Source organism: Entamoeba histolytica, genomic scaffold, assembly GCF_000208925.1.
Source record: "Entamoeba histolytica HM-1:IMSS scf_1104750517951 genomic scaffold, whole genome shotgun sequence".
NCBI lineage: Eukaryota > Evosea > Mastigamoebida > Endamoebidae > Entamoeba > Entamoeba histolytica.
This window is the reverse complement of record NW_001914957.1, coordinates 11,518-32,872: the sequence shown is the minus strand read 5'-3', so window position 1 is coordinate 32,872 and position 21,355 is coordinate 11,518. Positions and strand designations below refer to the sequence as shown.

The 21,355-nt window shown below is 26.5% G+C and overlaps 14 protein-coding genes and 1 non-coding gene across 15 annotated transcripts in view, besides 2 other annotated features; 4 read left to right on the top strand and 11 right to left on the bottom strand.

Annotated features, from left to right (window-relative positions):
* Nucleotides 1–20: 20 nt before the first annotated feature.
* EHI_109940 (mRNA capping enzyme, putative) lies at nt 21–1,808 on the bottom strand (the record flags this gene model as incomplete). The annotated part of the gene is made up of 1 exon (XM_647109.2): nt 21–1,808. One exon carries the CDS (start codon nt 1,806–1,808, stop codon nt 21–23), a length of 1,788 nt encoding a protein of 595 aa, XP_652201.2.
* A 766-nt stretch (nt 1,809–2,574) lies between these two features.
* EHI_109930 (uncharacterized protein) lies at nt 2,575–2,901 on the bottom strand (the record flags this gene model as incomplete). Its single annotated transcript, XM_001913739.1, has 1 exon — nt 2,575–2,901. One exon carries the CDS (start codon nt 2,899–2,901, stop codon nt 2,575–2,577), a length of 327 nt encoding a protein of 108 aa, XP_001913774.1.
* Nucleotides 2,902–2,975: 74 nt separating this feature from the next.
* EHI_109920 (uncharacterized protein) lies at nt 2,976–4,542 on the bottom strand (the record flags this gene model as incomplete). Its single annotated transcript, XM_647110.2, has 1 exon — nt 2,976–4,542. One exon carries the CDS (start codon nt 4,540–4,542, stop codon nt 3,049–3,051), a length of 1,494 nt encoding a protein of 497 aa, XP_652202.1. The 3' UTR covers nt 2,976–3,048.
* A 422-nt stretch (nt 4,543–4,964) lies between these two features.
* EHI_109910 (uncharacterized protein) lies at nt 4,965–7,321 on the top strand (the record flags this gene model as incomplete). Its single annotated transcript, XM_647111.2, has 2 exons — nt 4,965–7,202; nt 7,292–7,321. The coding sequence occupies 2 exons, from the start codon at nt 4,965–4,967 to the stop codon at nt 7,319–7,321; spliced, it is 2,268 nt and encodes a 755-aa protein (XP_652203.2).
* A 92-nt stretch (nt 7,322–7,413) lies between these two features.
* On the bottom strand, nt 7,414–7,803 carry EHI_109900 (profilin, putative; the record flags this gene model as incomplete). Its single annotated transcript, XM_647112.1, has 1 exon — nt 7,414–7,803. One exon carries the CDS (start codon nt 7,801–7,803, stop codon nt 7,414–7,416), a length of 390 nt encoding a protein of 129 aa, XP_652204.1.
* A 220-nt stretch (nt 7,804–8,023) lies between these two features.
* On the top strand, nt 8,024–9,547 carry EHI_109890 (chitinase, putative; the record flags this gene model as incomplete). The annotated part of the gene is made up of 1 exon (XM_647113.1): nt 8,024–9,547. One exon carries the CDS (start codon nt 8,024–8,026, stop codon nt 9,545–9,547), a length of 1,524 nt encoding a protein of 507 aa, XP_652205.1.
* A 299-nt stretch (nt 9,548–9,846) lies between these two features.
* EHI_109880 (uncharacterized protein) lies at nt 9,847–10,557 on the top strand (the record flags this gene model as incomplete). The annotated part of the gene is made up of 1 exon (XM_647114.1): nt 9,847–10,557. One exon carries the CDS (start codon nt 9,847–9,849, stop codon nt 10,555–10,557), a length of 711 nt encoding a protein of 236 aa, XP_652206.1.
* Nucleotides 10,558–10,698: 141 nt separating this feature from the next.
* Nucleotides 10,699–11,617, bottom strand: EHI_109870 (uncharacterized protein; the record flags this gene model as incomplete). Its single annotated transcript, XM_647115.1, has 2 exons — nt 10,699–11,262; nt 11,414–11,617. The coding sequence occupies 2 exons, from the start codon at nt 11,615–11,617 to the stop codon at nt 10,699–10,701; spliced, it is 768 nt and encodes a 255-aa protein (XP_652207.1).
* A 114-nt stretch (nt 11,618–11,731) lies between these two features.
* On the bottom strand, nt 11,732–14,152 carry EHI_109860 (chromatin-specific transcription elongation factor, putative; the record flags this gene model as incomplete). The annotated part of the gene is made up of 1 exon (XM_647116.1): nt 11,732–14,152. One exon carries the CDS (start codon nt 14,150–14,152, stop codon nt 11,732–11,734), a length of 2,421 nt encoding a protein of 806 aa, XP_652208.1.
* Nucleotides 14,153–14,346: 194 nt separating this feature from the next.
* EHI_109850 (uncharacterized protein) lies at nt 14,347–15,270 on the top strand (the record flags this gene model as incomplete). The annotated part of the gene is made up of 1 exon (XM_647117.2): nt 14,347–15,270. The coding sequence occupies one exon, from the start codon at nt 14,347–14,349 to the stop codon at nt 14,959–14,961; it is 615 nt and encodes a 204-aa protein (XP_652209.1). The 3' UTR covers nt 14,962–15,270.
* Nucleotides 15,271–15,407: 137 nt separating this feature from the next.
* Nucleotides 15,408–16,034, bottom strand: EHI_109840 (Ras family GTPase; the record flags this gene model as incomplete). Its single annotated transcript, XM_647119.1, has 2 exons — nt 15,408–15,788; nt 15,843–16,034. 2 exons carry the CDS (start codon nt 16,032–16,034, stop codon nt 15,408–15,410), a joined length of 573 nt encoding a protein of 190 aa, XP_652211.1.
* A 123-nt stretch (nt 16,035–16,157) lies between these two features.
* Nucleotides 16,158–16,381: a repeat region.
* Nucleotides 16,382–16,386: 5 nt separating this feature from the next.
* Nucleotides 16,387–17,104: a repeat region.
* A 761-nt stretch (nt 17,105–17,865) lies between these two features.
* On the bottom strand, nt 17,866–19,548 carry EHI_109830 (uncharacterized protein; the record flags this gene model as incomplete). The annotated part of the gene is made up of 2 exons (XM_647121.1): nt 17,866–19,023; nt 19,075–19,548. The coding sequence occupies 2 exons, from the start codon at nt 19,546–19,548 to the stop codon at nt 17,866–17,868; spliced, it is 1,632 nt and encodes a 543-aa protein (XP_652213.1).
* Nucleotides 19,549–19,671: 123 nt separating this feature from the next.
* On the bottom strand, nt 19,672–20,814 carry EHI_109820 (uncharacterized protein; the record flags this gene model as incomplete). Its single annotated transcript, XM_647122.2, has 2 exons — nt 19,672–19,789; nt 19,853–20,814. The coding sequence occupies 2 exons, from the start codon at nt 20,812–20,814 to the stop codon at nt 19,672–19,674; spliced, it is 1,080 nt and encodes a 359-aa protein (XP_652214.2).
* A 101-nt stretch (nt 20,815–20,915) lies between these two features.
* On the bottom strand, nt 20,916–20,998 carry EHI_109810. The gene has a single exon. It is a non-coding gene; the product is annotated as a tRNA-Ser (tRNA).
* Nucleotides 20,999–21,315: 317 nt separating this feature from the next.
* The window catches only part of EHI_109700 (protein kinase domain containing protein), a gene marked incomplete at both ends in the record, with an annotated part of 2,853 nt that continues 2,813 nt past the window's right edge, over nt 21,316–21,355 (bottom strand). The window contains one exon of the mRNA XM_647097.2: nt 21,316–21,355. This exon is cut by the window's right edge and continues 2,813 nt beyond it. Within this exon, the coding sequence (XP_652189.2) occupies nt 21,316–21,355 (40 nt within the window).

Genomic DNA, 21,355 nt, shown 5'->3' with positions numbered 1-21,355 from the left:
TCTTAATTATTTGTATTACTTTATTTAGGTCGTGTATATGCTTCAAATAATTTCTTTTTCTCAATATAAAGTTGTTCTTTATATGCTGTTTCCCATTGATCTTCTTCTGGTTTTACTGAACATCTATAAATTAACTCTTCTCTAGAAATATTACAAGCCATTGCCTCTAATGTATCAATACATACTGAAATATTATTTGGTTTTGGTTTATCATATCTATAAATATGATATTTCCATTGTCCACTCCAAACATCTAAAGAAGTTTCAACAACTCCACTTCCATTCCATCGATAAATAGCTTTATCATCTTCAAAATGTTTTAAATCTTCTTTACTAAAATTAACTTTTCTTAATAATACCTCTTTTCTTCCATCACTACAATAAAAGGTATCATCTCCATTTTTTGAAGTAGTTATTCCATAATCAATTGTCCAATGTGTCATATATTTCCATTTAAATAATCCACTATTAGCAAATGGTTTATATTCAATATCTGGTGCAAAAATAATACCATCAGATCTATGACATCTAATGTCATCTTGAATAATATAACTCCCAATTTCATGTGAAAAACAAATTAATTGAAATATAGAACTTATTTCTTCTTTTGTATAAAATTTTTTAATAATAATATCAAATGGTCTATTCTTTGCTTGTATTTCATTATTATCAACTCTTTCTACTATTTCTTCAATTTTTTTAATCCTTTCTGAATATTTCTTTTTTGATATATTTATACCATCAACAATAATTGCATCAAATAACATTAAAACTGGTCTTACTGTTCTTATATTCCTTACAATTTCCCCATCAAATAAACTTACTCCATTCTCACCATATGCTTTAACCATTTCTGGAAAATCAACTATAAAAAATTCCATTTTTCTTGTAACTAAATATACTTTATGTTCTGTAACAAGAACAAAATGACGAACACCATCAGTTTTTTCACTAACAATATATGCATTCTTTTGAATAATTTCAAATGATGTTCTTCCAAAATTAACTGGCATTGCTCCTGGAAAATTATTAACACTTCCATCAGCACCTTCAATTGAATCACAAATTAATCTCCCTAAAACATTAGTTAATTTATGTTCTTGTTTTTGTTCTATATCCCCAAAATAATTTCCATGTGAACGTTTAAGAAGGTTATATATTCTATTTACACAATACATATATTCTTTAATAATGTTTCTGACACTTGCTCTATTATCAAGTATTTTTTTTATTTCTTCTGACTTAAATTCAAATTCTATTTCAAATAATTCTTTTCCTTTATTTTTTCCATCTACTTGATAAACATGTGTAAAATCAATAACAATTTCTGGAACCCATACAAATTCTATCCTAGACTTTTCACGTGTAATATATTCATCCCCCAATTCTTTGTATTCTTCTAAATTTAATATAGTTTCTCTTGATACTTGAATTCTTAATGAATAATCAAAAGAACTACCAAGTTGAAGTTCTTCTGTTTTACTTTTTTCTTTTAATTCTAATCGAATAAATTCTCTATCTTTACCAGTTACATACCTCAAATTCCCTCTTTCTCCTTTGTGATAAATCTTTTCAATTTCATGTGATTTTTTATGTGTTAAATTAAGTTGTTGCATATAATTCAATACTATATAAAATTCTTCTTGCTTTACTCCAGAAATAAATTTATGATCATTATCAAATATTCCTATACGTGACTCTACTTCTATACTACTATTACTCTGTGTATTATATTTGATCGTTTCCAACATTTTTGAATATTTTTCAATTGCTTGTTCTTGTTCTGGTGTTAATCCATCGTCTGTCATAATTATAATTTTCTTAGTTCATATTTTATTAGATCTGTCTTTTCAGTACTAATAATCTCTCTATATAATATTTATATATTCCCCATGACATCCTAATCTTAACTAGAAAAAAAGAAGTTGTTGTACTTAGTTACATTGTTAAATACATTGAAATTTAAATTGATTATAAGAAATAAATTAACATTGAAATATTTCTTTGAATTCCAAAAAAAAAACACTTGTTATATACCCAATTTCTTATGCCTATAAAAATAAAGTTAGAGACAATGAGTTAAACTTCTCCTAGAAGAGAGACATTAATAACTGCTACTCCTCTCCAAACCACAAATAACTTAAAATTTTATTTAATAGTGTTATATAACATATTGACTTATAAAACAAAAAATAATTGAAATATAAAGAATGACATTGCTGGTTTTTCTCCTAAACTATTTATTATAAACTTCTTAATGTTAAGATAAATCCACACATTTTTTTGAAAGGATTAAAGAAATAAAAACAACCAAAAAATGAAAATATTTTTGTGTCAAAACAAATAGTCTTTATTTTGTAATTAAATATTACTTAAAATTATGTTTATATTCTTTGACAACCAAACATATTTTCATTTCAAGGAATTATCTTTAAACTATTTCCATATTTTTATAAGTAATGAAAAACAAAGTTCTTTTATATATGAAAGAATAATTTTTCTATAACATAATAAAACAAAAATAATATTTAAGACCATCTACTTATCAACTCAAAATGATTGTTCTTTAAGTGTTCAAGAAAGAAATTGAAGTATTTGTGAAGAGACAAAAGCTTTTGAATCATCAAACATATCAAATGTAACATTACATGAAACTGTCACTCTCTTTTTTAATTTCATAGAAAATAATTGTGATAATGACTGAGATTCTGAATCTAAAACATCTCCATAAAGTTGAGTTGTACTTGGTAGTTGTTCAACTGTTTTTTGAGATAAAGATAATCCATTTAATTCATTACTGTTTTTATATTGTATAACTACAATGATTTCTTTTTCAAGTATAATCATTTGAATTAAATACTTTTTATTAAGATGTTTGATTTGTTGATATTTAACTTCCATTTCATTTTTAAGATTTTTTATTTTCAAGATTATTTTTTTGATTCATTTGTATCACAACGAATCTAAAATATTCTAAAAAAATTCAAGAATGAATTATAAAAAACCAAAAAGAAATTTATCTTACTTCTTTTGGGATCTTTAAATTTGTTATGGTGTGTTACGTGAGGTTCTAACTGATAAAGATCTTTGTCTAGAACTTAACGAACTTCTCATTGAAGATCTAGAATTCTTAGTAGCAAAACCATTTGAAGTTGATCTAGTTCTAGTAAGAGTTGGTCTTCTCACAGAATTTCTTCTCTGAGAAGAAGTACTAACACTGCTTGAAGTATTTGTTGATCCTCCAGTACTAGATCCAGGATTGGTTACATTATTTGTTGCACTTCCTGCATTAGAACCACTTGCAGTTGTTTTTGATTTCTTCATTTTTTCAATTAATTTAGTTGCTGCTTTATCAAGTTTTGGACTTAGATGTTTATCTACAGCACCATTTACTTTTTTCTTTAATTTATTATATCCACTAACATCTTTAACTTTATCTTTAGCTGAGTCAATTTTTGATTCTACTTTAGAAGCACCTTTTTTTAATTTACTTAATGCTTTACCAACTCCACTGTTTTTAAATTTATCATATCCTTTCAATAAAGCTCTTCCAGTTTTTCCACTACTCATCATTTCTCTAACACTATGTACATCATAGTCAGTAACATTCTTATTTTCTCCAAACACTTTATCAACAAATACATGTGCAGCACCTTCCAATTTTCCTGTACCTTTTTCAATACCTGTTGTAATTGGAGATGTAGCTAGTTCTCCAACTTTCTCTGAAACTGTATCTTTAGTTGCTTGTGCAAGTTTACTTAAAGAAGACGACTCATCTAACTTAGCACCCACAGCACCAGAGATAGTTTCTGCAAGAGTTCCTGTTACTGCATCAGAAAGAGCATCTGTTAGATGTTCTGTACCAATACTTATTCCATCTTTTAAAAGTTGTCTCGCTCCTTCTTTAGCTCCAGCTTTTAGTCTCTCTTTAGTAGTTCCTTCTGTAACTTGATATCCTTTTGAAAATTGAGTTGCAGTCTTTGTTAAGACTCCTAATCCTTTAGCTCCATATTCAATTCCTTTGGCTACTTGAGAAACTGCTAATGCAGCACCAGCAACACCTGCCGCAGGAGGGAAAACTGGGGAAACAGCTGTAGCAACAAATCCAACTACACCAGCTGTTTTACTAGCTACACCAGCAACATTTTCAACTTTCTCCAAAACTTCAGCCACAGCATCTCCATTTTTAGCCATCCACAATGTTGACTCTTCAAGGACATCAGTTAGTGCACCCTTAACATTGGCAGCAGCATTCTGAGCTTTTTTTATTACACGCATTTTTGTTTTATCAATCTTATTTGCCACTTTTACTCGAGCATTTCTCCATTGCTTTCCCTTTAGAGTATCAGATAACAGAAAATCATTTGTCTCAAATAATGTCATAAAAGCATCTAATGCTTCATCATCTTGTTCTTCTTCAAAAGAGTCATATAAATGACTTCCAAAAGAAAGCTCTTCAATTAAATCAAATTCATCAAATGAAAATAAATCAGCTTTTACAACAGAGAAAAGTAAAGTAAGGAAGAATATTATATTCAACATCCTATTAATAATGTGGTTTTGCAGTTCTATCACTTGCTTTTTCAGCTTTGAATTATCTTTTGTAGTCAAAACACATTTACATTCCTTTTCAAGTCAGTGGTTTACTTTTTGACTTCATGAAACCCAAGAAGTTCTATTTATTCCTTCATTTTATTAAATTAGATTTTTTATTAAATATTGATTTGATTTAACAAAAGGGACATTGAATTTAAAAGTTTTGTTTTGGAGTTATTTCGTTTTATGGAAGTTGGATTTCAATCCTAAAATTTCATTGTTCTTCTTAATAACATATTTACTATCGTTTTGTAAAGGTTTATTTTTTTTTTTTGTTTTTTATGAAGAAGAAAACTTCTAAGTGAACTTAGTTAGAGTAGTTTCCTTTGTTAATGGAAGATAGCACAAAAAAATTAATTGAAATTTTAATGGAACCAACATATAAGTCACGTATTCCTGAAGAAGTTGTTGCTGATAGTTGTATTAGATTTATCGATTTTAGAACTAACAAAATTGAAAAAGAAGAAGATAGAAAACAAAGAATTCAAAAGATGATTCAAAAATACGATGTAAAGGAAGTTTTTATAGAGAATATTGTGATTGTTTTTAATCAAATTGTCTCAGATTTTAAGAAAAATGAAAATAAAACTGAAGAAGAGAAAGATATACCAATTTTTACACAAAAACATATTATCGAAATGGTTGAGACAATAATCCAATGGGGGGTTATTCCAAATTTAACAAAAATTCATGTAGAAGAAGATGATGATGAATTTATAGGGGAAAATACATTTATTATAAAAATAAACCCAAAAAGAAATACTGACAAACTAAAACTAATCATAAATTCAATACTACCAAATATTAAAATAGAAAATATGAATATAATAATAAAAGAGTATATGAAATATATTTATGCAGCTATTCTTGACATAGGATTGGATCAATCTGAATTAAAAACCCTTCGTCCTTTTTTCGATCTTGAAATAAGTGTCAAATCTCTTATTCAATTAATTATCCAAAATACAGAACAAAGAAATATTATTCAAAAAGAATTATTTTATCTTATTACTCAATGTAATGGATTGATATATCTTCTTATATATTTTTCTGAAAAAGAATTTCAAGAAATACCAGAGGAAATGGCAATGTTTATTTTGAACCAACTTTTTCTTAAAGAAGACCAACCACTGTTTTATTCATATGTACTTAATAATTATCAAAATTTAATTGATTCAAACCTTCTTCCAAAAAATGAAATAAATCTATTGTATTTTATTGTGTTACCAGTATCTCAATTAGAAGGTTGTATGAATAAAAGTGCTATTCAACCTTTAAAAAGATTAAATCATATTATTTGTCAAAGAGAGTTGACAAGAACAAAATTCTCTTTTGAAGAACGAGAACAAATTCCTAATGAAATTAAAATAGTTGAGTGTTTTATTAATGTTGCAAATGTGTTATTTGATGATTTTCAACATAAACTTAAACAAACAGAATTTAACAATGAAATGGTTCTAAGTATAATTGAGTTAGTCAAATATTATCATAATAGCATTCTTTTTCAAGACAATGAAGAGGAAATAAAGAATAGTATTATTTCGTTAAGTTGTTATTATTTCAAATTACTTGAAGATTATTCTGATATTATCAAAGAGATACAAAAGAATGAGTCTATCATCCAAAAAGATGAATTGGATCATGATATTAATGAAATTATTCAGAAAATATATTTAACTTTATCTCATGAACAACAAATACAATTATTACTTAGCTGGAGTCAAGTTATTACAACAGAAAATGATTGTATTATTGTTATTACTTTATTAAATAAAACAAAACAATTAAAAGAAAATTCAACAGAATATATTAACATATTTCATATGTTATTAGAAAAATCTCCAAATACTAATATTGTTATGAATTATATTAGTTATTTAATGGATGAATGGAAAAATAGTACATCAATTATTTATCATCAAAATACTATTAATGAACTTTTACCTTCTATCATTGAGAAAGATGGAAGCATGTATTCATCAATCATAGAGTTTTTAAGTATTTTACCATCAAGTACTTTAAAAAGTGAAGAGTTAGAAAGAGATATAGAAAATATTACAAAAAATAATGATAATGATAATATGGTTCTTCTTAACAAATTACGTCTTGAACTAATCAAACAAAAAACTCTTCATTTTAATGAAGATAAAATAAAAATAATAATCAAAGATATAATAAATGTTTTATTATATAATACTAATATTACTTTACAAAAACTATTAATTTCTAATATCTCTTTAATTTCAATTCATATCAATTTACTTCCTTATTTACTTCCATTTATTAATAAAATAGATTCAGAAAATAGTGCTATTGTTTTCATTGAATTAATTATTTCAATTCTTTCTGTTAAAAGAAATGAAGTTATTAATGAAATACCTTCTTTATTAAATTCATTACTTTCAATTAAAATTCCTCATTTATTTCCTTATTTATCAATGGTTTTTAATTATTTATTTGAATTTATACCAACTTCAATATATAATTCATTAGTAATAACTTATTTTATTAATTTAATAGACTTTTGTGATTTCAAAGAAGAAAGTAATGTTAATTCTCTTCTTCACTCTCTTCGTTCATTGACTGATGCTATTGATATTAATAAAGTAACATCAATATTTACTATGTCTCAACTTAACAAACTTCATTCTATCATTGGTTCACTTTCTTCTTTAACTAACTCTAAAAATAAAAGTGGTTTAGAATTTATTTCATCAGAATTTGATAGTTATATTGATATATGTACTAACTCTTCTAATTCATCATTTCTCTTTTATTTTTGTTATATTTTCTTTATCTTAAATAAATTTTTTTTATCTAAAAACCTTTTTGAATTAGATAATCAGCTAATTTTTCAACAACCAAAAGGCATTGTTCTTCTTTCATATAATCTCCATATGTTGCAACAATTATTACTTGTTTTGTTTTTACAATAACAAAACCTTCGTCTTCTTTTTCTGACATGGCAGTAATTGTTCTATCACCTCCATATTGAATAATACATCCTGTCCCTTTAAGTTTTATTTTCATTCCTGTTTGTCTCTTCTTGGAATCACCAAACAATGATATTAAATTTGCAATTTCATTCTTTTCTAAATGGCAATGAAGTGAAACTGCATTTTCAGTTCCATCCATCCCAATTATTACAGCACTTTTACAATACCCAGAACCAATTAATTCAACATCTACATATTCTTGCCATGTCATTTCAAGTTATGATTTTCAAGTTAAATTTAAAAAAAAATCTAAAATAAAAAATAACTAAATATGATGAAAAGAAAGTCATTACTCTTTAATAAATATATTTTGATTTCTAAAATGAAAAGAAATGAGTCATAATCACTATAATAATCATATCTCTTTTCTTCTGGTGAAAAGGTAGTAATATAAAAGGACTTTGTAATAAATTGAAAAGTATTAATCACCGATGTCACTACTGGCATTAATTTATCTTATTTATATGGCAAACGCTCACAACTGTGAAGGTCTTTCTAACGGATTTTATTGTATCGATAATAAAAATTATCTTTGGTGTTATGGAAGAACAGAAGGAACACCAGGTAAATGTATAGGAGAAACTGTTTGTAAATGTGGCAGAACACAATATAACCCTTGTGTGTGGAATTTCCTTGACCTTCCTGATTGTGAAAAAAAGCCAGGTGATTTCTTTGAGAAGTCACCAGATTCTTCTGAATCTAAACATGAATCTTCTGAAATTAAACCAGATTCTTCTGAATCTAAACATGAATCTTCTGAAGTTAAACCAGATTCTTCTGAATCTAAACATGAATCTTCTGAAATTAAACCAGATTCTTCTGAATCTAAACATGAATCTTCTGAGCCAGAAGTTAGTATCCCAAAGAAAACAGTTGCTTATTATACTAATTGGGCACAATACAGATTCAATTCAATTGATGGATGGACTTGTAAATACACAGCAGATAATATTGATCCAACAATTGTGGATGTAATCAATTATGCTTTTGTTGTTTTTGATTCAACCTATACACTTAAGGAATATGAATGGAATGATGACCAAATGATACCAAAAATTGTTGCAATGAAATCAAGAAATCCTAATCTCAAAGTTCTTGCTTCAATTGGAGGATGGAATTTCAATTTCTATGATTCAACAAAACATCTTTACAGTCAAATGGCAGAAAAGCAAGCAACTCGTGCTACATTCATTAAAAGTGCAATGAGCTTTGCAAGAAAATACAATCTTGATGGAATTGATATTGATTGGGAATATCCTGCAAATGAAGACCAAGGAGGAAGGCCTGTAGATACACAATCATTCACACTATTATTAAAAGAATTCAGAGAGGCTATAGACAAAGAAGCAGGTAATGGAAAATCCAAATTATTGTTGACAATTGCAGCACCTGCTGGTCCATGGAACATTAAAAATATTGAAGTAAGTAAATTCCATCAATACATAGATTGGATTAATTTAATGACATATGATCTTCACGGATCATGGGATGCAGTTACAGGATCTCATACTGCATTGTATGCCACTGATGGAATTTCTGTTGATGATGCTGTTACAGCTTACTTAAATGCTGGGGTTCCATCAACTAAAATTATGTTAGGAATGGCTCATTATGGAAGGGGTTGGACATTGAAATCAAGTTCTGATCATGAAATGGGATCTGCTGCAACTGGAGCTAGTAAAAGTGGGACTTGTACAGGAGAAAATGGATATTTATCTAAATATGAAATAGATGCTTTGATTCCCCAAGAAAATATTAAATTTGATTCAAAATCAAAGACAATGTATGGATATAAAAATGACCAATGGTTCTCTTTTGATACTAAAGAAACCTTTAAATATAAGGCAGATTATCTATGTAAGAAAAAACTTGGAGGTGTTATGTTCTGGTCATTAGATTTAGATAAAAATTATGTTAATACAAAATACATTAAGAGTCTAATTGAGAAATGTTAAAATAATTGAAACATACTCTTATCTACAAATATCATATCTTAGTTTTAAAAACTTTTTATTAACTTTTGTACTACAAATAGGAAATTTCAAAAAACTAAAGAAAGAAATTTCATTTTCAACAACCATGAATGTTATCCATGATGCTTGTTTTTGAATGGACAACAGTAGTAAATATTGAATAAAATAAAAATCTTAGAATACGACACAAACAAAAATAGAACAAATTTCGTTCGATATGCTCAATTTTGAAACTGAAAATACGATAATTAGGGTATTATCGTTTATTTATTTTTCTACTAATGTATCCATACTTACACATTTCAACTAAAGTACCAACGGATTTAAAACCACCCCAATTAGCAATTTCAACACAAACAATATACCGTCACCGGAATTTTACAACAACAATTACTTTATCTACTTCTTGGAGAGAATACCACCACCTTTCTTCTCAACAAATAATTAAGGCTTGTTTTGCAATGACATGTGTAAAAGAAACTGACAGAGAGATAATACCATCATGCTCAATTTGTCATCCTGATCGGGCTTTAGTTGAAATTGACCATTATGATGAACTTGAAATAGGACCTTCTACTCTAAAAGATGGGTTAGAAAAATACTCATTTAATTGTTGTAAGTCATATTGTTCTTCATCAAGAAATCATCAACACTCAAGAATATGTCTATGCCTTGACCTTCCTGGAGGTCCTTTTTATTCAGCACCATTTATTCTTCAAGCTCGAGATAAAAAAGAGTATCAAAAAGAACTTGTTACTCTTGCTGTTGCTTCTGATAATAAGAAATATGTATTAGAACAACTTCGTCTTTCTGTAGTAGAATTTGGAGAGTGTTGTATTAAAAATGGAACGACATATGGTTATTTATTCTTTAATTGTGATAAAGAACGTGTGGGAGAAGCACAAAATTTAATCCATTCAATTCTAACTGGAGAATTTGGTCAAAAGAATATAACGAGGTATTACCTCAACTCAAGTCTTGACTCAGAATAAATTAATTGTACTTACTATTTTTCACATTTAAGATTCATAATATAAAATATAACAATCAGAAGGATGTGGAAAATAGATATATAAAAATAATTCCAATTCATTCCTTTAAAGAGAGGTCTTTGTTTATAAAACATAGCCTTTTTATTCTGAGTCAGAAGAAGATGAAGAAGATGATACTTTTGCATTCTTACGTTTAATTTTTTCACTCAATGATTCTTTCTTAGCTTCTTTTTTAGATAATTTCTTTTGTTTAGCTTCTTCCTTTTTTTGTTTAATTTCTTTTTGTTTAGCTTCTTCTTTTTTTTGTTTGCTAAGACTTGATTCAGATTTTCTACATAGGGTTAGCCATTCTGGTTTACTTTGAACAGTAATAGTACGCCAATCAACAAAGTGATATTTAGGTTCTTTTGATGAATGAAAGAAATCAATATCTTCTTCTTTTTCTTGGTCTTTATACTCTTCTGGAATAATAACCTCAAGTCCATCAACAAATGGTTTTGAAACTGACATCTTTTTCTTATTATTAACCAATGGAATAACGCTTTGGTATGAAGTCTTTTCCATAGGAACTACAGTATTTTTTTTACCTTTAGAGTTATAGGTCAATTGTTTAATTTTTGATATGTCGTATGAACGTGGGTATGTGATCAACACCATCTCATATTCGTCACTATTCATTTTGTCTATCAATGACATTTCTTCTGACTTTGTTTTTTAAAAAGATTTTCTTTAATTTTAAAAACCTAATTTTTTTTTAAAAATAAAATAAACAATAAAACTAATTTCTTTAATTTATTTACTATACTATTAGTTTTATTATTAAATATCGTTATATATAACTAAAATAATAACAAACATTAGCATTTAATGGTAAGTCATCATCTTCTTGAACTGCCGTGTAATTCACTTCGGCAAAAGGATCATTTGGTATTTCACTTTCTGTGTATTTATTTTTCCAACAACGAGATACGAAGAACCATGTAAGAAATGTCATAATTATTAAGAAGATAATAACAATAGCGGTAGCGATTCCAAGAATATAATATCCCATCCAATCCATTTCTTCCACAACTAATCTTATTTCTTAATTCTTCTTTAATAATAAGTTCTGTTATGTATTAGTATCAAAAACAATCGAAAAGAAAAAACAATAAAAAATAAAAATGTCATTCATTTAAGGTTTCTTTGTTCCTGCATAACTACTAGAGAATTGACGTTTTATCCCTCCTAAGTTACTTGGTTTCTTTGTAGGAACAAATGCTTTATTAATTTTAATCGGCTGTAATCTAGAATTACTAGAAGAGGATGTTGTTGGAGTTGTTGATGTTTTCTTGAAGAAATTTTGTATTGTAGTACTTCGTTGTTGTGATGGTCTTCTTTGTTGAACTCTTTGGCGTTGTTTCATCATTTGGGCTCGACCTATCATCTCATGTTCTTCTCTGTCTTTGACAAGATCATCTTTAATAGCTTCTCTTTCTAGATCAGACCAACTTTCTCCATCATCATCCTCTTCTTCACTACTTGAACTTGATTCTTCTTCACTTGAAAGGTCAGTAGAAAGGTCATCCTCTGCATCTAATTCTTTTTCTAATTCTTCATCAGGTTCAAAAACTTCTTCTGACTCTTCACTATCAGACTTGGTATTGTCTGCATCTAAGAATGACCAACCTTTCTCAGCAAAAGCCACTGGGTCTGAATTAACAGCTTCCATAATATTTATCCAATTTAAACTCTGGACTGTTTCATAACTTTTAATTTCACATTTATTTAACCATTTTTTGATATGATCTAAATCAGTTTTTGAAACTGAACTAATTTGTAATACTGGTTTATGATGGTCTTTAAAAATTACTACCATATCAAAATTTTTTAAGGTAAGACTTCTTGATAATCTTTCAAATACTACAACTTCTATTGTATCTAATTCAATAACTTTATATGGAGCATCAGAAATATTAATAAGACATTTAACAGTTGGAACTAAAGTAGCTGTATTTCTTTTAATTGTTCCTCCAAACTTTAATTCTCTGAAAGGAACTTCAAAACTAACAGGAATATCTTTTTCTTTGACTTTTGTTAAAAATTCAGCATATAAATGATTATATTTTGCACGAATTCTTTTTTCTCTTTCTTCTTCTCTTGCTTCTTCTGCTTCGCTATAATACCTATCTCCACGATCAATATTAAGTGAAATATCCATAATTTCATTATAAAATTGAATATCTGATATAGGTCTGTTTTGAATAATAACTGGTGGATCCATATGAAAATGTAATAATATAACTGTTTCTGTATCACCATTTTGGAAAAAGGCGTGTTGAATATTATCATACATTAGCTCTACATTTCCACCTGATGAAACAAATCTAAATCCATTCATATGTGCTTCAAGAACACCTTCAGTTCTTTTTCCTTTTAATACTGGATTAATGCAAACTGACCTAAGTATTGGGACACTTTCTTTTCTTAATACTAATTTCTCTTCTTTCATTCCTCTTATATTTCTAATCTTCTCTTCTTCATTCCATTTTTTTTTCATTTCTTTCCAATCATTTTCTATTCTTGAAATTCTATCTGAGTCTCTTACATGAAATGATAATTCTTTTACATAAACTGTTCCTTCTTCAGTCTCTCTAGGGACATTAAAATTAATACGGAAAAATCCTTCTCTTGTAGTAATGTTTTTAATATATGCAACATGAAATGGAACTAATTGACCATTAATTGGTAATAAAATAGCATATTTTTTTACATCAGAATTAATATATAATGCATTTTTTGAAGGCATTTCTTTTTGGTTATTATAACATATTGCTTTAATTTTTTCTTTTTTTAAAGTTTCTACTTTTGGTCTATGTTCTTCTTTCATAGTTTCTTTTCTTTGTTGTTCATATTCTTTTAATTCATCTTCATCTTCTTGTTGCTTCTTATCTCTGAATTTAGATAATACTTCTGCTGGTTCTTCTTCATCTTTAAATGAGAAGAAGACACTAGAACTATTACTACCAACAAATTTAGTTAAATTAATAAGTCCTTTACTACCAATATAACATGTATCACAAATCATTAATTGACCACTCCAAACTCGAATCATTATAACACTTCCTTCTTTTAATATTTCTTCTCCTTTAATAATCTCGACTTGTTGACTTAACCCTGCTACTTCAATTACTTTAGTATCAACTTTTATTCCTGATTTATACTTACTTGCTAATGTTTGTTCTAATCTTAATAATTGATTATATGTATGTTTAATTTCTTTACTAACATCAACCCCATAAGTTCTTGCAACAATAGCAGTTTCACCTTCAATTTGTACTTTTATATAAACAAACATGATGGTATCTTTCAAACATCCTTCTGAAGTGACTGGTGGCCATGTGTAAGTAAAAGTTCCTGATAGTACTTGTGCATCAACAATACTTTGTTCAGCATTAGGTACTTCTTTTAATATTTTTTCATCTTTTACTCCACTTTTAATATACTCTACAATATCTTTGTGTGATACTTGATCTTCTGTTTCCAATATATCTTTCATTTTAGGAACAAATCGTTTTTTGAGAAGGAGACATGAAAGTTGAGAAGCTGATTTCATCTTTTTGAGTATTTTTTGAAGTTCCTTTTTCCTTTTCAATTTTTAAAAATTTTATTTTACTATATTTATTTGTAAAAATATTATTAAATTATAATTTTCTATCTTGGATTTGTAATAAAACTTTTACTCTCTTTGTTCTATGTGATAAAACATTTAGATAGAATAAACTTAAACTACAATTTATTCAAAAAGAAATGAGCCTGACTGATACAGATAATCAAGACATTATCAATGAATGTAAAAAAATGCTTAGAACAACAAGTACAAGTTTGTATGTTTACTCTCATTCATACAAAGTAATGCAATTATCTCTTGAAATTTATGACTTAATCTCACCACTTTGTAAGGTAAACAAAACCAATTTAATCATGGGTGCTTTACTCCATGATATCACTAAAACACGTTCTTTGGTTACAAAAGAAGATCATCCATTAACAGGTGCTTGTGTTGCAAGAGAATTAGGGTGTAGTGAAGCAATTTGTCAAATAATTGCTCAACACGTCAATCCAATCAGAGTTCCAGGGAAATTAACAGAAATTGACATTGTTTGTTATGCTGATAAAAGAGTAAAATGGGACTATATAGTAACAATGCAAGAACGAATAGACGATGTATGTATTCGTTATGACATAAAGAAAGACTCTCAATTTTGCTCTGTCTGTACTCGTTCATATCTACAAATTGAACAAGAAATAGGCGAATATGCTAAGAAAAATGGTCAATGGGATCATTTTTTTGAATTTATCCATCGTACAGAAGAAGGAAAAGTAACTCCATTCATTGGAATGGAAAAAACGGATTTAATTTAATAAAAAAACAATGCCTCTTTAGTTTGTTTTAATTAATTTAGTTGGTTTATTCTTGTTTATGAATAGCATGGACTGGACAACACAGAATGGCTTTATTGCATGACTCTATCTCTTCTGGGGTTGTTGGTTGTTTTTTAACATAAGAATGAATTTCACTATTGATTCGACCAAAATTATTAGGGGCATGTCTTCTACAATTTCCACAGTCAATACATTTTTTATCAACATAATAAGGACCAGCAACATTTTGTGGCCAACGTTCTAGATTTCTTTGCATAGGCTAATAATGATTAAGTTATTCTTTTTAATAGTTCTTTATAAAGACGTGTCTTTTAGTTACTTTAAGATGATGATGTGTCAAGATGTCAAAATACAAAAGAAAGAGAAAAATAAAAAAGAAGAAACTTTTATTAAGAATAAATGAATTTTCATATCCAATAAGAAAATCACAAAATTACACAATTATTTTTCTTTTGTAAATTTCCTTGTTGTTCAACTAACCGTCTTGCTAATAATGCAAAGATTTGATCAATATTTTCATTACGTTTAGCTGATGTTTCTAGAAAATCACAACCATGAGTATTACAAAATTCTTGAACCTCTTCATTTTTTACAACTTTGTCATCAAGGTCGCACTTATTACCAGCAATAAGTATTGGTGGTAAGGTTAATGGTACAACACCATCATTCATAGAAGTAGTAATATTGACAATATCATTATAAATACACTTAATGCCATTAAAAGAAGCATTGTCATCCACAGCATAAACTAAAATAAAGCCATCCCCTTCTTTAATATAAAGTTCAAGTAGTGTTCTGAATTGTTCCTTAATTATGAGTTAAAGTAAAGGTTAAGTATTAAAAAGTTTTGCAAAACAAACTGAACCAGCAGTATCATAAACATCTAAACGAACTTGTTTACCATCAAATTCAATTGTCTTGTTAAAGGTTTGTTCAATAGTTGGTTCATATCCAGAAATAAACGTGTTTTTAGTAAAACGAAAAGCAATAGCGGATTTACCAACAAAAGCAGGACCTAACAAAACAATTTTGAAGTGGTATGACTGTGACATAAAGGGTTTTTTGAAATAAATATTTTTAAGTTCTCATTTTTAAGGTTCAAAAAAAAATGAAAGAATTAGAATAATTCTTAGTCTTGTTGTATTTTCCTGTTATTAAAGAAAAAAAAATTAATGTAATAAGTAATGAATTAAGTATTAATAGAAATAGTTTCTGTTGTTCCTGGATTAGGGGAGATTAATCCCATCAATGAATTTTCTTCTTCAAGCAGCTCTAAGGAGTATGTTTGATTGTTCTCTCTGCAATGTTCCATGACATTCTTCATGTTTGTAATAACAAGACGTTTAACTTCTTTTATGTTGTCATTTCAATTTTTATTTCTTTAATTAATCTAATACTTGAATTTAAATTATGAATGTGATTAATGTCAGCAAGAGATGAATGTGGTAAAGAATTAATAAGAATAAATTTAAAATATAAATATCAAACACAGAAATATGAGAAATGATAGAAGTAGTAAAAGAAAAACCATATGGAATATTAAAATGAATGAAGAAAGTATTTGGTAAGAATATTAATTTTAATGAATTAATGAATATAATAGAATTAAATGAAAGAAAGCACAATGTAAAGGAAGTATTTGAATGGGTAAATAATGAATTAAATGAAAGATATTTAAGTGAATGGAAAGAAAAGAAATGTGGTGAATATATAAGATGTGCAAATGGCACTTTCAATGATAAGAAATTAACAGTAGCAATATTAAGACTGTTAAATATAAAAAGAAATGCATTCCTCCAAATAGTAAAGATGCAAGAATATGTAAGTATGAATGGAAGTATTAAATCTAAAATACTACAAAATGATGCTTTAAAATACTGTAAACATTGTCCTAACACAATTGCACTATTAATCATATATTGTTATGATGTAATGAAGAAAAATTAAAAATCAAAACATAATTATGTTTGTAAACAAATATTTAAACATATATTAATTACACATTTTAATGAATTTGATGCTATTGATTTTAATAATCATTCAAAATGTATTAATAATGATAAAATTCATAACTTCTATTAATGGTTTATTAATTAACAATAATTCATTCAATACCAGAAGAAAATCAACTAATTGTCAAATACTATAAAATAAATATAAATTATTGGTAAATTATATTTAAGAAATATAAATAATCACTTCTGAATAGTCATAATATCAAATTGTTGATAAATCTATTAATTGTTTTTTTTTTACAAATACCATTATAAGTATTTACATTTTTTTATTAAACACAAAAATCATAAACTTTTTAAGAATAATATTTCTAATACTCTACCTCTTATTAAATTTAATGAAAATAATGTTTAAAATAATATATTATGATTTACATTGTGTTATATGTACTTTTAAAATTACTTAGTATTTTATTATGTCTTATAATAATAGAATTTGATAACTAGTTTTAATGAAATTCAATACCAAAAGTATTTACTATCATTTTTGTATAATATAATTTATTGTTAATTGTTTGTTTGTTAAATTAATTATAATAATCATCCACACATTTTTCAAAAGTAAAAATCTTATTTAAATAAAAGAAAGATAATACAAATATTTTGAAAATATAGTTGAATATTTAATGAAGTAAATTCACATTTATTTCAATGAAACAATGAAATATTTTTTAATTTCTAATATGAGTTTATTCAAAGGAAACCAATTTATCTAATACATATAAGAAACCATTTAGTTAGTATTTATGCATAAAAATTGAGAATTTACATCACCAATAATAAAATAAATAAAGTTTTTAGACATATTATTTTTAAATTGGGTTATTTAGAGTAGTTCAAAAATAATTTTGATTAAATGAAGAATGAATTATTTAAATTTCTGATCTAAAATATAAGAGGCATTAACACTATCTGAACTGGTGCTTTCTCCAGTAAGTTGTTCTTGATTATCACTAACATTTAGTTGTGTATTTATAATTGGTGATTGTTGTTTCTTTGGTTGAGCATCAGAAATACCTTCAAAATGCATTGAAGACGATGATTTATCAGAACTATCACTTGTAGTAATATCTATTCCGTTGAAAATTGGTCTAACTTCAATAAATTCATCTTTATTAGTTGAAAGAGTTTGTAAATGTGGAGTTGTTTGGTTTAGCTCTTTTTCTATGGGTTTTTCTGTAACAATAGTTGTAATATGTTTTTGTTCAATAGATTCTTCTGTTGTTGATTCAGATCTTCCTTCTTGTTGAAGGTGTTTGTTTTGAAGTTTTTCCATTAATTTATATATTTCTTGTATCATAAAGTCTGCATCTTCTTCACCAAATTTAACATGACATTCAATATTTCCATTTCCAATAGAAATTAAAGCATTCCCAGAAAGTCTCATTTCTCTTTTTGCTTCTGAAGTAATAAGAGCAACATCATCTTTCTTTTCTATAACTAAAACTTCCTTTTGGTTCTTAGAAATAGCCATTATTTTCTCAGTAAATTCTTCCTCATTTTTTTCTATTTCAAAATGTGACCTTCCTAGTCTTGAGACTTTATCAATTGCCTGATACCTTTCTTCTGGTTGTACTGATAAACCATCAATAGAGACATTAAGTCCAAGTTCTACAGAAGGTAATTCTTCAATAAGTAATTGTCTATAATTCACTGTTTGATTATTTTCAAAATGAAGATTTGTTAAAGAATACATTTTATTGAAAATCCCTCTCATCTCATCACTAAAGTAAATGTCATTATTGCTGAGATTTAATTCTCGAAGATTAAAAAATTTAGAAATTTCTTTTATTTCTGTCAGTTGGTTGAATGAAAGATCCAGTAAACTAATTGACCCTGGTAATAGAACAGAAATATGTTGGATATAATTATTAGCAAGAATTAATTCACTTAAAGATAAGTTATTTAAATATTTTTTTAAATTAATAGAAACAAACTCAAAAGGACGTTCATCAATATTTTCTAATACTTTGATACAGTTATGTTGAAGGTCTAATTTCTTAAGAACCGGAAATTTTGTTTTTGTCTATATTATTATAAACAAAAATTTTATATATATAACACAAAAATAACAAACGAAAATAAATGGGGAGATTTGACGAATAGATGCTTTTTGAATGACTAATTGAGTTAAGAAGGGCCACTCAGTAGTAAAAGAGTCTAAACTAAAAGGACAATTTTCAACTTTAAGACTAACAAGATGATGACTAATTTGATCAGTTAAAATAAATGTTGAAGGAATATCTGAAAGGACTAATTCATTGATACTTGATGTGAGAATAAATGAGAGTGGATTAACACTATTTCTATGACGTTTGTTATAGAGAGACTTTATTTGAACCTTTTTTAAATATTTGAATACTTCATCTCGTTCAGCTTTAATAGTTTCATTCTCTGAATAAACATCAAAAGAAATACCACTCAAGAACATTGCTAAAGGTAGAGACATTTTAACCATTCCTTTATTCATTGTAATTTCTCGAAGATATTTATCAAAGTATTTAAATAAGGCATTTCTAAAATATTCAATTGGTCGTTTGATTTCTTCCATTTACTTTCAAAGTTGTTTTTTATTTAAAGATCCATCTAAATATTTGAAAGAAATAACAAAAGAAAAGAATAAAAAAAAAAAGAAGAGAAATAAAGAAGTGAATAAAGAATAATTGAAAAGTATTTACGAAGGGATTAACAAAGACTTTAATGTATCTATTTGCTGTTTTGTCCATTCCCATGTATCATCAATTATTGAAATAAGTAAATTTTTTTGTTCCAAAGTCCAAGAAGAACAAATTCTATAATAATAAGACATTTATTATATTAATTAGAAATAAATGAATTAAAAAATAAAAACAAACGATTTAAATAATAACTCTATATGAGAAGGGAATAAATGCCATAATGGTAATTTTAAATCAGATTCAAATTCACAATAAAGATGTAAAAATGTTAAAAGTTGATAAATATCAAATTGTTTACTCAAATAAACAATTATAAAATTAAATAATTCAGTATTTGAAAATAACTCCCAACATGCCATTGATACTAATAAACACTTTGTTAATTCACTCCATTCTAATTTAAATTGTTTATATATTTTCATATAAATTTCAAGTAATCTAAGTATATTTTCTTCATTTGTTCCTAATACAAATTGAATTTCAGTTGAAGAATTATCTCTTCCTCCAAATAATGAACCAAAATCTTCTAAATCTTCTTCACAAAATTGTTGATATCCAAATTCTATAATTTCATCATCATTCCATTGATTAATTATTTCTTTTACAATTGAATAAAAATAATATTCTGTTACTGTTTTTCCTAATTCTTTAAATAATGATTGTAATTCTTTTCCATTAATTTTACTTTTAATATTTATTTTATTTTTTATTTCTTCCCAAGGAGGAATTTTATTTTCTTCAGGTTCTTTTTGAGTTACTTTTAATTTTTCAATTTCTTCTTTCTTTTTTTCACAACCTAAATTAGATTTAAATAATTTAAATGCCATTTCAATAAATGAAATACTCTCATCAGCTAATATCATAATTTCACCTGAAACTCCTTTAAATCTAACAATACTTTTTTTTTCTTTTTGTTCTATTTCTGTTGTCATTGTAGTATCACTACTCATTATAAATACTTCTTTAGGAACTTCTTTTCCATAATTCTTTTCAAAGAAAAACAATTTATCATCTTTCCATACAACATATCTCTTTTTCCATTTTTTAACAAATACTACTACATTTCCATCCATAAGAAATGGTCGTTGTATTTGAGCTAAAGTAAGAGTTTTTGATTCTTCATTAATTCCTTCACTCATTATTGTTATAAGTTCTTTTTATTATTTCTATATTTTCTATTATTTCTATTATTTCTATTATTTCTATTATTTCTATTATTTCTATGTTTATAAAAAGATTACGACAGTGGCAGGATTTGAACCTACGCATCCAGAGGATAATTGATTTCAAGTCAATCGCCTTAGACCACTCGGCCACACTGTCATTCTCCCTATTCTTATTATACACACCTTTATATCCTTTTATGTATATCTTTATATATCTTTATACTTCTATCCTTTTATGTATATCCCTTTATACTTTTATACTTTTATACTTTTATACTTTTATACCTTTATACCTTTATACCTTTATACCTTTATACCTTTATATTATCTACTTCTATATATATATTCCTTCTTATACTTTATCCACTTTTATATATACTCCCTATTTTACTTATATCCTTATTATCCTTACACTTTTTATACTTTTATTATATATAATATATATTATATTTCTTATTTTCTATTTTCTATTTTCTATTTTCTATTTTCTATTTTATATATCTTATCCTTTATA